The 15050-nt window shown below is 53.7% G+C and overlaps 1 protein-coding gene across 1 annotated transcript in view; it reads left to right on the forward strand.

The window, feature by feature from the left end:
- INPP5D (inositol polyphosphate-5-phosphatase D) overlaps positions 1-9375 on the forward strand; it is a 111219-nt gene extending 101844 nt beyond the window's left edge. The window contains exons 24-27 of the mRNA XM_044241873.1: positions 718-814; positions 2504-2770; positions 6604-7210; positions 8248-9375. Coding sequence (XP_044097808.1) covers positions 718-814; positions 2504-2770; positions 6604-7210; positions 8248-8250 — 974 coding nt within the window. The 3' untranslated portion in view covers positions 8251-9375. The remainder of the gene's footprint in view (positions 1-717; positions 815-2503; positions 2771-6603; positions 7211-8247) is intronic.
- The last annotated feature ends 5675 nt before the right edge of the window (positions 9376-15050 follow it).

The following is a 15050-nucleotide window of genomic DNA, read 5'->3' on the forward strand; positions in this document are numbered from 1 at the left end:
GTCTGTCCCCAGGGGAGACCCTGCTGATACCCAGTAGGCAGGTGTAGATGCCTCATCTCTTAGATAAGAACCATTGCGGATCCTCTGGGGAATCTTAAAACGCAGACCCTACTAATAGGGAACATGAGGAAGTGTTTAGACTCAAATTTAATTTTCTGAGCATCCTGCCTAAAATTTTAAGACTCGGAAATGAACATGCTGTCTGCAGTTGTATCTGTGAATTAAAATCTCTCTGCTTGAGGGGCGCCTTGGGGGGGCACAGTTGGTTAAGCATCCAACCCTTGGTTGCAGCTTAGGTCACGAACTCAGGGCTGTCATTAGATCAAGCCTGGTGTCGGGCTTCATGCTCTGTGAGGAGTCTGCTCCAGATTCCTTGCCCTCCCTTTAAACTGGATGGGCTTTGGTATCAAATGCTCTGCCAGAGCCCCTGCTTCTCTTGGTTTTATTTGGATCCACCAAGAAATATTTGCCTATCCCTTGTGACACCAACAAGCTGAAAATGTCCCATTAAATGATAACTCTGGGTCACACATGCCAGCTCTCCTCCCTCTGCAACCATGGCAGGCATAACAAGCCAATCACCGAATGAGTGTGAGGCCTCAGGATCTTGCTTAGCCCACCCCCTGCCAGCCGTTAGTCACTGTCCAGCTTCGGCTGCCATCCTGCCCGAACTAGGAACCAGGCCTCACGGGCTCTTTCCTGCCTCTTTCTTTGCAGACTTTGTGAAGACTGAGCGAGATGAATCCAGTGGGCCAAAGTCCCTGAAGAGCCTCACCAGCCACGACCCCATGAAGCAGTGGGAACCTGCTAACAGGTAGAGCAGGGGGATCGGCCAGGGTTTCCCTGGAAACTAGCATGGTTTTGTGGACCCAGGACCCAGGAGAGGGTGAATGGAGTGCAGAGAAACCAAGGACGAAGAGGGAACGGAAGCTCGGGCCCCAGACGCCCAGCTCCAGGGATGCAGGTGTGCCTGTACGAGATGCTTCCATGTCAGAAAGGAGTTCAGGGGGCGCCCGCGTGGTGTGGCTCAGTCAGTTGAGCGTCTGACTCTTTTTTTTTTTTTTTTTAAAGATTTTATTTATTTATTTGACAGAGAGAGATCACAAGTAGGCAGAGAGGCAGGCAGAGAGAGAGAGAGAGAGGAGGAAGCAGGCTCCCTGCTGAGCAGAGAGCCGGATGCGGGACTCGATCCCGGGAGCCGAGATCATGACCTGAGCCGAAGGCAGCGGCTTAACCCACTGAGCCACCCAGGCGCCCAAGCGTCTGACTCTTGATTGCAGCTCAGGTCATGATCCTGAGGACAGATGGAGCCCCACGTTGGGCTCTGCGCTGGGCGTGGTGTCTGCTTAAGATCCTCTCTCTCCCTCTGCCCCTCCCCAGCTCTCACTGTCTCTTTAAAAAAAAAAAAAGAACAGTTCATTGACATTGGCTGAGCCCTTGGTGTGTGTCAGATTCTGGAGAAACCGAGGCAGAGTTGGTGCAGCGCTGACTTAGGCACCCTCAGCCTAGCAGAAAGACACTGAGGGAGGGAATAGCTGAAGGGAGGGAACGGCTCCTGTGTCTCCTAAGGACCAGGGACAGCAGCAGGCATGGCTCTGTGGTCAAGGAGCCCCATCCTGTTACAATGAAAAAAATCTTTGAGGAAAATGCACCCAGGTTGCTCTTGACAGAGCCTCACTGGAAATAATGCAGACATTAAAGTCTCTATGCCTAGGGGACAGGAGTCCCCAATAGCAGGGTCACCTCGGCTCACCGATGTGGTCCCAAGCCCTAGAATCAAGCCAGATGGCGGGGTCACGGACTCCATGGCAATTTGCCTACTGAGGGGGCACCAGGGGAAACTGGTGCCAGTTGGCCGAAGCAAAATCCCTAACACTGGTGTAGAGCCCAACTTCATCCCCTCCTTTGGGTCCCTGGACCACCTGTCCCGCCAGCCCTCTCCCTCATGCCTGCCCTACCCCTTGCACCCGAACTCCTGTCACCTACGCCGAATTCCTGTCACCTACGCCGTGGTCAGGCCATCCCCTCCACGATGTTAGGCTGAACCACCCCCTCCCACATTTGAGGTTCAAGCCTTGACTTCTGTGACCTCCCACTCACCTCCAAATACCTGCATGGCCATCTCCATTCTGATGCTCACACAGATGTGCAAGCTGACATATCCCAGATGGAGCCCTTCATTTACCCCCCAGCCCTGCCCTGCCCTCCCCACTTCCACTCAGCCTGGCCTCGCCAACCTCTATCCATCAAGCATCCCATGAGAACAGAGACAAGGCCTGCCTTAGTAACGCCCATATTCCCTTCTAGCCTGAGGCCTGCTGCTTACTAGACACTCAGTAACTATTCTGTTGTATGAATCAATCAGTCCATTGTCCAAAAAGTGAAGGAGTAGCAGAGGGCCTGGGGTGCCCCAAGGGACCGCAGAGGACACTGTCCTCATGGTGCTGACCTAGAGGAGGGAAGGGATCTTCGGGGTGTGACTTCGGGTGTCTCTCCCCACCAGGGTCCCTCCAAGCGGTAGCTCCAGCATCACTGAAATCATCAACCCCAACTACATTGGGGTGGTACCCTTTGGGCACATGAAGCAGTCCCTGTCCCCTGACCAGCAGCCCACAGCCTGGAGCTATGACCAGCCGCTCAAGGACTCTTCCCTGGGGCCCGGGAGGGGAGACAGCCCCCCAACGCCACCCTCCCAGCCACCCGTATCCCCAAAGAAGTTTTCGTCCTCGACAGCAACGCGGGTCCCTTGCCCCAGGACACAGGAGTCAAGGTAAGTGTCCTCTTCATCAAGCCCTCTCTCTTCTCTGGGTTTTCACCACCGGGGAACCGGACTCTAGACTAGAAGCTGCATGAGGGTAGTAGGATTGTGTGTTCACTGTGACCATCGACTCCTCTTCAGGGCCTGGAACACAGCAGGCACTCGAGAAATGCCTAGGGAATTTCCATGTCCTACCCTATTGGTATAAGTTTGAAAGACTTTTTTAAAAATATGAAATTTTAAAGATATTTTCCACCGCCCCCTGCCACAAAACAGCTTCCCATAAAAACTATATTTATTAGAAAATACATTTCTGTAACTAGTGAAACTTCATTCAGTCTCTCAAGGAATAGGTGGGGATTTCCTCCTTTCTTTGCCTTTTCAGCTGCAAGGCTCCTGTTCCCATCCACAACCTTTCTGTCCCTCCTTGTGGGGCCAATCAGAAAACACAGCCGCCATGGGGGAGTACGAAGGGCAGGAGAGCAGCTGGCCTGCAGGAGAAGGGGTTTGGCTGAGAAACTTGGGGAAAGGCCAGGAACCCAGAGAAAGTCGTCCTGTACCTAGAACCAGTCTGGGCAGCATGGGCTAGGAGGACAGAGCCTGGGGGGTAGGGAAGTGGGCCGGGCAGCCAAAGCCACAGCCCCTTCTCACAGGGGCCACGTCCCAAGTGAACCAATCTGTGAGCACCTCATGGAAATGCCAGATAGGGAGTCCTGTGAGTTTTCCAGTAAGCACTGGAAAATTAAAAGTGCAGATCCCAATGAATAGTGATAGGAGATGGACCAGATATCACTAGCTTTGTCATTCCTTGTTTTCTGTCTTTGGAATGACTGAAGGGGGGACTGCTCCAGACCTTGCTTCCTGTGAGGTCACTGTGTTCCTCAGTTCTGGTGTCTGTCTTGTCTGAGGAGCCAGGGAAGGAAGCATTGTCAAACATCTATCTATCTATATTTCTTTCTTTCTTCCTTCCTTCCTTTCTTTCTTTCTTTAAGATTTTTTAATTTATTCATTTGAGAGAGAGTGTATACAAGAGCACCTTTTTTTCTTTTCTTTTTTTAAGATTTTATTTGTTTATTTGAGAGAGAGACAGAGCACAAGCAGAGGGAATGGCAGGCATAGGGAGAAGCAGGCTTCTCGCTGAGCAATGAGCCCGATATGGGACTCGATCCCAGGACCCTGGGATCATAATCTGAGCTGAAGGCAGACGCTTAACCCACTGAGCCACCCAGGCATCCCAGAACAAGGAGATTCTTGAAGTGAAATGTTTATAACTTCCCAAAGTCAGCCTATCTTTGTGCTGAATGACTTGCACACGACAAGCACATGGCGTGGAACTGGGTGGAAATGTGTCCCCTCTGGTTCCACAGGTGACAGCTTCAGAACAGGGAAATTCTTAGGCAAGAGGCCCCAGAGTGGGGTTCAAAGCCTTAGAAAGGAAGACCCTGGAATCTGAGAAGTGGGGCTATTTTACCAGAAAAATTAACTCTGTCCTGGATATTGGTACACTCATTCCCCAGCCATGGCCTCCTATGGGACTTGGTTTCTTGTTACCTGTGGTCAGGGACTTTTTAAATTCTGTGTGGTTTCCCCACCCCAGTCTCCCCCACCCCCACCAAGACGTCCCTTCTCTAGGAGCGACAGAAGTTCCCCTCTCAGACAGAAGAGACAACCTGCTTCCATCTCCCTGCTCTTTTCCCAGAGAAGGAGCTTGGGAATCACCAAAATGCTTGTACCTCGGGGTCTCTTCCTGGCACTGCCCCAATCCTCTGGTTTCATTCACTGGGCTGCCAGGAATCAAGCCATGCATTTTCCTTTCCTACTTCTTGCCTCTTCATCAGAAACTTCTAATCAGTGCTACTTGGACTTTCTTGCACTTTCTTCCCTACACTAATTCATAATAAAGGTCTCTGAGGATCCAGACAGGGACGCAGAGGGTGGCCTGAGGCGGAGGGACAGCTTTCCAGAGTCTTGGTTCAAAGGCCCCAACGTTTCTGGTTATATAGCTGCTTCTAGGTCTTTCCAAAGAGTAATGAGCAAAAACACCAAGTCAACAGTCAAGCTCCCTTTGGCATGTCCCTGAGGCTCGCCTCCCCCACACCCACGTCCTCTCTTCTCAGTGGCACCTGGGTGAGGATGACATCACACCTCTGTCCCCTGAGCCCACGCCTAGTCCCTGAAGAGTCTATTAGCCTTGGCTGGTCATCAACTTGCAAGTGTTTCAGCGCACATTCCATCCGTAAGAGGCGTCACTGCCCGAACACGGCGGTGGGTCCCCAGGGACCTGCTTCCCTTTTTTCTGCAGAAAGCAGAACCCAGAACACTCCCCCAGAAGACTGTGCTGTTGGCCAGAAAGTTAAACGTCTTCCCATTCCTGGTTATAATCCGCTCAGCAGGAAATCGCCTTGCATCAGAGCAGCAGTAATTCCGGAACCACAGAAACAAAGCAGCTCTTACCTCCTCTGAGCTGCAGCCTGGAAATCCTGCACCACCAGTATCAGGCAGGCCTGTTGGCTCGCCGCGGGCTTCTCTTCCTGGTGCAGGCTCATTTCTCTCCAGGCTCCCTCGGATCTTCAGCACGACCACCATTCTTTCCCAGTCCGTGTGAGGACAGGAAGGAAAGCACAGTCCCCAGGAACTCTCCAGGAAGAGGACTGTGTGAAGAACACCGTGTGAATTGGGAGCACGGGGCCCCTGAGCACAGATATTGTCTGCTTCGTGACCCCCTCCTGTGCCTGGGAAGCAGCTCACACATTGGGGGGCTCTGACATGTCTGCTAAGTGGGGCTCCTTGAGCTGGGGCCCTCACAGAGCACAGATGGTCACTGAGGGTGTCTGGTCCCCTGCAGGCTTCTGTTCTGGGAGTCAGGATAGAATTTGCTAGAGACAACATAGAGGCTGCGGACTCCTTCCGCAGGGAGGGGGGAGTACAGGAGAGGAGGTCTTTTGGCAGCCATGAGGGGTAGGGGCTGTGGAGGGCAGGCTTCTCTTACAAGGACAGAAGAGGTGGTTTTGGTATTGGGCACGTTAGTGAGCTTCTTTGCCCCTTTCTCCTGTGAAATCTTCAGTGATGTCCCCCTTGCTTACTAGTGCTCTGGTGTCAGCAGTTTTTACGGTGGAGACGGTCAAGGCAAGAAGTGGGCTTACCTGTGAGATCATCAACATTTCAGCCACACAGTAGCTGCTCCTCTCATTTTTTATTTTTGTTTAGTTGAAGTGAAATTCCTGTAACAAAATTGAAAGAAGTCTCTTAAATGAAACTCCAAGAAAATCACTGTTAGATGCTTTCTTTCCTTCAAAATTTTATTTAAATTCTAGTTAGTTGATAGTGTAATTGGTTTCAGGCAGTCGCATTTAGTGATTCATCCCTTACCTGTAACACACAGTGCTCAATACAAGTGCCTTCCTTAATACCCGTCACCCATCTGGCCCATCCCCCACCCCAAGAGGAACCATTTTAAAGTGAACAGTTCGGGTGTGCCTGGTGGCTCAGTGGGTTAAGCCGCTGCCTTCGGCTCAGGTCATGATCCCAGGGTCCTGGAATCGAGTCCCGCGTCGGGCTCTCTGCTCAGCGGGGAGCCTGCTTCCCTTCCTCTCTCTCTCTCTGCCTGCCTCTCTGCCTACTTGTGATCTCTCTCTCTCTCTGTCAAATAAATAAATAATCTTTAAAAATAAATAAATAAATAAAGTGAACAGTTCGGTGGCACTCAGTCCAGTCACAAAGTTGGGCAACCCCAACCTCCCTCTGGCTCCACACGTTCTGATCACCCCAAAAGAAAACCCCCTCTGGATGAAGCAGCCGTTCGTCAAATGTGCTGCTTCTCCGTGTCTCCCCTCTGCCACCCTCAGGTCCTGCGACGTGGGCAAGAACTCCGCGGAACCTTCCCCTCCAGAGGACGCGCAGCTGACCAAGCCGGAGATGTTTGAGAACCCGCTGTATGGGTCCGTGAGTTCTTTCCCTAAGCCGCTTCCCAGGAAAGAGCAGGAATCGCCCAAAATGCTGAGGAAGGAGGCCCTGCCCTGCCCGGACCCAGGAATCGTGTCGCCCAGCATCCTGCTCCCCAAAGCCCAGGAGGCCGAGGGCAACAAGGGGACAGGCAAGCCGACGCCCACGCCCTTCCTCAGCCCCACGCCCCGGCTCCGCTCCTTCACCTGCTCGTCCTCTGCCGAGGGCCGGCCAGCAGGCGGGGACAAGAGCCAGGGGAAAGCCAAGGCCCCCGCCAGCCTCCACGCCCAGGTGCCGGCCAAGAGGCCCATCAAGCCCTCCAGGTCGGAACTGAGCCCGCAGGCCCCGCCCCCGCCCCCGCTGGCGCAGCGGCCGCCCCTCCCGGTCAAGAGCCCTGCGGTCCTGCACCTGCAGCACTCCAAGGGCCGGGACTACCGCGAGAACGCCGAGCTGCCCCACCACGGCAAGCACAGGCCCGAGGACGCCCCGCTCGGCCGGGCGGCCATGCAGGTGGGCTGGGGGCCATGTGCGTGTGAGCGCGTGCGTGGGAGACCCCCGCGGGCCCGTGGGCTTGCACTGGGCGCGTGCATGCGTGTGATACGAGAGCCAGGTCCCTGTTCAGATCCCAGGATTTGAATCTACGCCTGTCTGCTCCCGAAGGCCTTACTCTTACACTGAAAGACTTAAATGAGGCACTGGGGTAAACCCTCTGAGCCCTCTGGTGTCCGCCCTATAGGAACTCGGGGAACTTAGGAACCCTAAGTAAACAGCCCAGATCATTTACCTTGCATTATCACCATTACCATTAATACTTAAGATTTTCCCAATATTTTAAAGATTTTATTTATTTATTTGTCAGAGAGAGAGGAGCGAGAGTGAGCACAGGCAGACAGAGAGGGAGGCAGAGGCAGAGGGAGAAGCAGGCCACCTGCCAAGCAAGGAGCCCGATGTGGGACTCCATCCCAGGACGCTGGGATCATGACCTGAGCTGAAGGCAGCTGCTTAACCAACTGAGCCACCCAGGCGTCCCAATTTTCCCAATATTTTAGAGACTTCAGATGCACCGTCCCCTTCCTTCCTATAAAATAGATTTCTTTTTGAGCAAAACTAAGAGTGCTTACAAACTCCCCCTGGAGCCAGACTGTCTTGGGTTTGAATCCCAGCTCTCCCACCTCGTGGCTCTGTGCCTTGAGCCTCGGTTTACTCATCTGTAAAAGGGTTATTCATGGAATCTGCCTCATAGGTCTATAGGAAGGATGAAATTTCATTATATATTATTGCTATGTTATAACCTACATATAAACGATTATGTTTTACATTGCGTATTTTATTTCTCCCATGTGCTTTAATTACCACATATGCATATGATGTATGTGCGTATGTACTGAAATATATGGAAAGCACTTAGAACAGTGTGTTGGCTCTTCTCGCCACCATGTGGAAGGAAGCCTGATCTAGCCCACGACGTGTAGGGACGTGGGCACCTTTAGTTCAGTCTGGCCTGGTGGAGAATTTGGCACTGACGGTCTTCTGTTCTTGTCCCACAGTAAAGACCCTGGTGAGCTGCCACTAAGACCGGAGCCCAGAGGAACAGCGTGAAGCCACTCGGACCTTCTCCTCGGACCCCCTGTTGGCTCCTCCTACCTAGCTTCCGGTGCAGGGCTTCCTAATTTTCAGGAGAGGGCCTAGCTTCTGTGTAGCCAACAGAATGCCCTGACTGCAAAACTTGGCACCAAGTGCTAAGGGTGGAAGGGAAAGTGGATCTGGGCCCCTAGCTTGATCTTGGTACTTGGGACCCATGAGCCTTGTTCCGGTCATCATTTTGAAGAACGGAACTAAAGCGCTGATTCGCAGGTGGAGATATAAAACAATAATAATAATATTAATAATAATAACTGCTATGTGTCTGGAACGCTCACCACGTGCCAGGTACTGTGTTAAGTGCTTTACAAACACGAGCTGGATCTTCTTCAGCCAACCAAAACCACTTTCCGGACGCCCAGTTCAGAACGTGTGTGTCCTGAGCGGTTTGGACAAAGCATTAAAAATGAAGGCCAGTGCCTTCCTGGAGTGAAACAGGGCTCGGGCTCTAGGGAGCTGAGTGAGTGGTTAACTTAGGGTACAACAAACCTGGCCTTGTCTAGCTTCAGTGATGACAACTGCTTTAGCTAAAGCCCCAGGGCTGTAGCAGAGCTGGTGCAGAGAGAAGGGCTCTCTCCCTGTCTTCTCAGTTCTTTAGTTGGAAGGAGAAGGAAAATCAGCTCCTGCTCCAGGGGAGAGATACGGCTTTGACTCGTGCTAGAGGCTCCCGGGCCCTCCTCGAGGTGGGCAGCCATCACCAGGCCACGGTTGGAGCCAAACCCCCCAACACTTACTGTGCTCATAGAAAAGTCTCTGCTGTCGCTCCTGAAAGCGAGGCTTTCATGGAGATAGGCCTCTCGGTTCCAGCTCTCAGAACAGTGCAGGTATTTCTTTCTAAACTCCGTGGCTTTTGGCCCCACTTCCTTGGTTACTAGGAGAGTAGATTGGCGATGTCTTTTCTCGTGTTGCTTTTTGACATACAGAATTAGCATAGGAAACCAAATCCAGAAGTGTGAGTGCAGGAAAATGGGTACGCATCCCACATCCCCATGTGTGTCTGTCTGCGTGACCAATAAATGTGCCTTTCTCAACCAGCTCCCAGATGTGTGGCATTTTTTTCCTGACATTCAGCCACAGACGCTTAGGCTGTTGGGCCTGCAGAGGCAGGCAGGGAAGGAAAAGGTTGGGGTTCGTGGTGGTGATGGGCTGATTGGTCCCCTGACTAGAGGGGACTCTGTAGGGCCAGTTAGAAGTTGGCATTGGTGGTGCCTGGGTAGCTCAGTTGTTAAGTGTTTGCCCTTGGCACGGGTCATGATCCCAGGGTCCGGGGACCAAGCCCCGAGTCCGGCTCCCTGTTCAGTGGGAAGCCTGCTTCTCCCTCTCTCACTCCCCCTCCTATGTTCCCTCTCTTGCTTTCTCTGTCAAATAAATAAAATATTTTTCCTTTTTTTTTTTTTTTAAAGATTCCATTCATTTATTTGACAGAGAGAGAGATCACAAGCAGGCAGGCAGGCTCCCTGCTGAGCAGAGAGCCTGATGCGGGGCTCGATCCCGGGACCCTGAGATCATGACCTGAGCCGGAGGCAGAGGCTTAACTCACTGAGCCACCCAGGTGCCCCAAATAAATAAAATCTTAAAAAAAAAAAAAGGAGTTGGCATAGACCCGGAACAGCAGTAAAGGCCATACAGCTTCGTGGACTCTAAGGCACCGTGTGGCCAGCCAACTTCCGCTAATGTCATCACGCCCGTCCCACGCACACGCCACCATCCCCACCTGCTGTCCTCAGCACACGTTCCTCCTGGCGTTTATATGAAGTGTTCGCTGCTTTGCTCTGGAGACAATAAACACATGTAAACAACACCCACGTTGTGGGTCTCCAGCTCCCAGCATTCAAGAGTGACTCCTACTGCCCGTGGGCCCAGGAGCAACCTGCACCCAGAGGGCCAGTGTGGGGGCTGCTGGGCCCCACCTCCAGGGTGCTTTGGCCCGGGCTGCTGTCCCCACCACCTCAGCCCACTCAGCTTCTGCTCAGCCTCACGGACACCAGGCCTGGACTCGAGGCAGAGCTCTAGGGAGTGGTGTTCTTAGCAGACACGGAATGAGCTATTCGCGGCCCTGCAGCAGGGGCCCCACTGCAACTGCCCCCCCTCACCGCACTCGGGTGGAACCCCACCCCCCACCCCGCAGACACACTTCCTGCTCCTCACAGAAACACCAGCTACCTGCCTGCTGACTCGCTAGGCCAAGGGCTGGGGTGGAAGGACAGTGGAAGACACCCAGACAACCTTTTGGTCAAACTCCCCATCCTGTAACCATCACCCCATGGCTGAAGACCTGGGCATGATACCTAGGGCTCCTGGGGAACCCACTGGCTGCCAGAATGGCATGGAGGGGGGCTACCAGCAGCGGTCCGCTCCCAGGAAGAGTATAAACCTGGAGCTAAGGCCCCCACCTGGAATGGATGTCCGGACCCTCCCCACCATTTCGGAGGGTTCCCAGAAGTGAGGTGAGTGAGGACCAGCACTGTGAGGTGCACCTTGGACTCCCCATCATCTTTTGCTCTGAGTTCTAGTGGCCTGAGCAAGTGTCGTGCCCCCCATGGGTTTCCCGCAGACCCTCCTTTCAGCTGCTCAGCCCCGCACCCCCTTCCCCACCTCGACGTCCTTGACCATCTTCTCCCTGGGCCCCAGCCTGCCAGCACTCTTGGGGACCACTCCAGACGGCTTTCTCCCCTGCGTCTGCTGTGCTCGCAGTCCTGGCCTGCTGAACAGACGCCCCACCCCATGGCTGGACGACATGGGGACCCAGAAACCCCCGCCTCTTTATCACTTAGGTAATTTTCCTGTTTTGTTTTGGCTAGTCTGCCCAGGCTCCCTAACGAGGAGGCAGCGGATTTGATTAACACGCTTTCCTAGAAAAGTGCCCCCTGCCCCAAAGGGGAATTCCCACGCCCTCTGAGTCGTTTTTTCCTTAATTTTTTCCTTCTTTGCGCAGTTAGAGGAACATGGGCTAAAACAGCAGATGTTATGCTGACGGGAAGGTGTAATCCTGGATGGGATGTTCCCTAATGGCGGTTCATCCCCAGCAGCTTCCCCCACTGCCCAGCGAAGGTGGGGGGGGTGCCCAGGGGCGGGGACACGTGCTGCCACAGCTCCATTTCCCCAGGAAAGGGGTCAGCCCTGCCGCTCCTTCTTTTTCCTGGGTTTCCGGTATTTTTTGCCATGCCATTTTTCCTCCCATCTCTATTGGAGGGAAGTTAGTGAGTCATTCAGAAAAGCTCTCTCCCACATCTACCTTCCCCAACCCTAGCCCACAGGTTCTCATCTTTGCTTGTCCTCAAAATAGCTCCTTTCTCTTTGCAAACGAATTTCCATGGAGATCCAGCCATCTGAGGGCCTTGAAGCTTCCTGCAAGGCAGCAAACAGCAGCTCCCAGCCTGCACTCCAGTGGAAAGAGACCTTTATAATGCAAATGTCTGGTCTCACTCCCACAGACGCCCCCACCCACCATCCAAGAAGGACATCTCCCACCCAAAAAGGTCCCATTTTGGGAAATCCACGCTGCTCCAGAACAGAGCTGACAAGTTGTTTCCTGTTCTTTGCTGATTCGGTGGATGGTCTGCACTGACCCCTTCTCTCAGGTCACCGCAGACCAGTCCCGGGGGGCTTGGCTGAGGGCTTGTGCCCGGGGTGTGCCCAGCTCGGTCCTTCCCTCAGCCACCCAGGTGTTGATGGCATGTGCTAGGCCTTGGGGACCAGCACGCTTGTTAAGGGGGACCTCAAAGGGAAGGGTTGGCTTATCCTGGGTTATGGGGTCGGACGGAACAGAGGTTAAACATCTTGTCTGTCATGTCCTAAAAATATAATCTCATACTGGGCACTCAGCTTTTCTGAACCTCGGTCTCCTTGTCTCTAAAATGGGGAGAAGGATGCCTTCCGTGCGGTGGTGTGGTTGAGCAGGTTCATGAGCTCAGCTCGCAGAGACTCAGCCTGGCCTGGTGTAGGCTTCCCTGAACATTGGCAGGAGCCTCTCCCCTTCTTTGGGAGCCCAGAGGGTGTGGGAGGGCCCTGGGGAGATCACCCTGAGGAAGCTGGAGGGGAAAGGTCCAGGCCTGGATGAAGGAGGGTGCTGAGTTGAGACTTCTGGGACTGTAGGAATGTCCTGGAAGGTGGTGGGTAAAAAGCGCCCCTCCCCCCCACCCCCCCCAACTGTGGGCCAGAAAATGACTGAACAAAGCCACGAGGGGCAGGTGCGGATGGGAAATCCTTGCCAACAGGGATCTGGCTGAGGCCAGCTGGGCTAGATGAAGCCAACGAATGGCTAGTTGAGCCAGGGGGCTTGTGGAGTTTGGGAGGAAGAGGGACTAGTTGAGGCCAGAGGAACTAGGTGAGGCTGGGGGTAATTAGCTGAGGCCAGGGACCTAGCTGGATTGCTTTAGCTACACGGACCAGAGCTACTCAGACTGCCTAAGCTGGTGGAACAGGGCTCAGGGACACGAGGAAGTCCTTGTGCAGACAGCTGTCCACAGCTCCCAGGGCAGCCCTGGCCAGCCTTCCTTTCCATCTGGGGCCTCTCGGCCGTCCTGGTCACCACCCAGCAGCCTGGGCCCCAAGGAAGTTCTGGATCGCCCTGTCCAAAGTAAGACTCAGCTCCAGCACTTCTGTTTCTTCCCCAGTTGGCTTCTTCCTCCTTTCCTAACCAAGGAAAATGACTCACAGCCCCTGCTTCCTTCTGCAGGCACTGGGCAGCGGGGAGGGGAGGGGGGACAGGGACTCAAGCAGACAGTGACGTGCTGCTTGTGTATTTAGGCAGGTCAAGAATACAGTAGAGGAAGTGAGGGGCCTGGAGCATAAGGTAAGGGGCATTCGCTCAGGAGCTCATCTGAACTTGCAACCTTGAACGTAAACCCCCCACACCCCTCCCTCTGTGCCTCCCTTGCCTCTCCCTGGCCCAAGCTTGCAGGGGGGACAGGTGCGGTGAGCACTGCCACTAGGTGCCAGGAGGAGTGACAGCCATGCTCCCAATGGTAGTGCTGGCAGGGACCCTGGGAAGGAGAGGGAAGGGGTAGAGGGGCAGGCAGGAGAGGGCATCCTTGGGATTATGTAGTTCACATAATCACATATTTTAGTTCACAGGATGTCAACAGAATTTTCCTGTCTAATTTTGAGCATATCCCCAAAGAGGGTTTGTCTTGCTTTGGTAATTTTAAAATCGCATTCAGTATGGGTAGTGGCTCAGAGCCCACAGGGCCGAAATGAGGCCAAAAGGGGCCAGGCTGTGAGGCCCCCTGTAGAATAAGGTAATACTCCTGGCTTCAAGAAGAGGCATACGCACTGGCTAACAGCTATGTGGCGGTGGGGTAAGAGGTGCGTGGACCACAGGCCTGTATTATGAATCTCCTTTAGGAGTTAGCTGGGGAAACATTTTATGACAGCATCTAATAAGTCCATAACCGTGGGAGTGTGGATCTTGCAGTCTGACCCCAGACTGCTTGGGTTTAGCCCCCAGTTGCCCCGTTGACCCACCATATGACTTTGGCCAAGCACTTCACCTGGCTTTGCCTCAGATTCCCCATCTGTAAAAAGAGGAGAATATTGGCACGAGCCTTAGGGGGTCTTTGTGAGGACAGGAAGACCCACAGGGGATATAAAACCTTGGCCATGAACACACCCTCAACAAACATCAGTGGGAACCACGGTGAGGATCCGGAAAAAACACACAGTTGATGTTTCCATTTCAACTTCTGCTGCTGCAGAGTCTACTTGTGTGGAAGCTGCTGAGTCCTTGCCATTTACAACATCTTCTCCCAGGTGACTCCTTCCTTCCCGAGGTCCTGGGGACTCTCTTGGCTCCAGATCTGACAACCTGCATGACTTTGGCCTCATGGGTCCCATGGGCCACACCCATGACACCCAGGACAGGAGAACAGTGGCCTGAAACTGTCAGGAGTGGTGGGGGGCCACTCAAGTTCTCTCTCCCATCCTCCTCTGCTCTCCCCAGCCCCCTTCGGCCATGGATAACGCAGAATAAACAAGAATAGTCCTGGCCCAAACCATCCCCCACTTGTAGGTTACCTCTTGGGGGAACTGAGGCATCTGGAACCAGAAAGAAACAAAGGCTCCTCGCCCAGACGGCAGTTTGGGGCTCATTTGGAGTCCTTCTTTGTTGTGGGGCCATCCTGTGCCACAACCCTGACCTCTGCCCACTGGATGCTGGGAATCCCCGCCCCCTAACCCACCAACCCACCAAAAGTGGAGGCGGGGGGCGGGGGCGAAATCAACACGAGAAGTAAAAAACTGTCATCGCACACTTCCCCTGAGAAAGAGTTATTGGTTTTGAAGAAGATAAGGATGCTGATTGTGACACCTACCAATAACAGCCAAAAGCAGGAAACCAGGAAGGAGGCTCCCCCTGCAAGTCTGTAAAAATATCACCAGGCCAGTCAGGCTCCTTCCATTTCAAGGGACTAAGAGGTGGATGTCACCTCAGGGGATGGGGTTTGTCACCAATCTGCTTGGGAAGGGAGGAAGTTTCAGCTGTTCCTTGGGGAACAGGAAGCGAGCCCCTCAGCAGTTGGGGAACAAGCTCCATGTGCGTCCAGGTTAGCCCTGGGGCCCCATGGAAGGGCACCCCCCACGCTCACCACGCTGCTGCTTCTTGTCTCTACCTGGTCCACAGTCCTAGCCCTTCCTCAGGATGGCCTACGTTCAAAACTCCCAGGGATCTCAATTTGGGGTCAGCTGATCTCCACTGTCTTATTAGATGGAC

Source organism: Neovison vison, chromosome 3 (assembly GCF_020171115.1).
Source record: "Neovison vison isolate M4711 chromosome 3, ASM_NN_V1, whole genome shotgun sequence".
Classification (NCBI taxonomy): Eukaryota; Metazoa; Chordata; class Mammalia; order Carnivora; family Mustelidae; genus Neogale; species Neogale vison.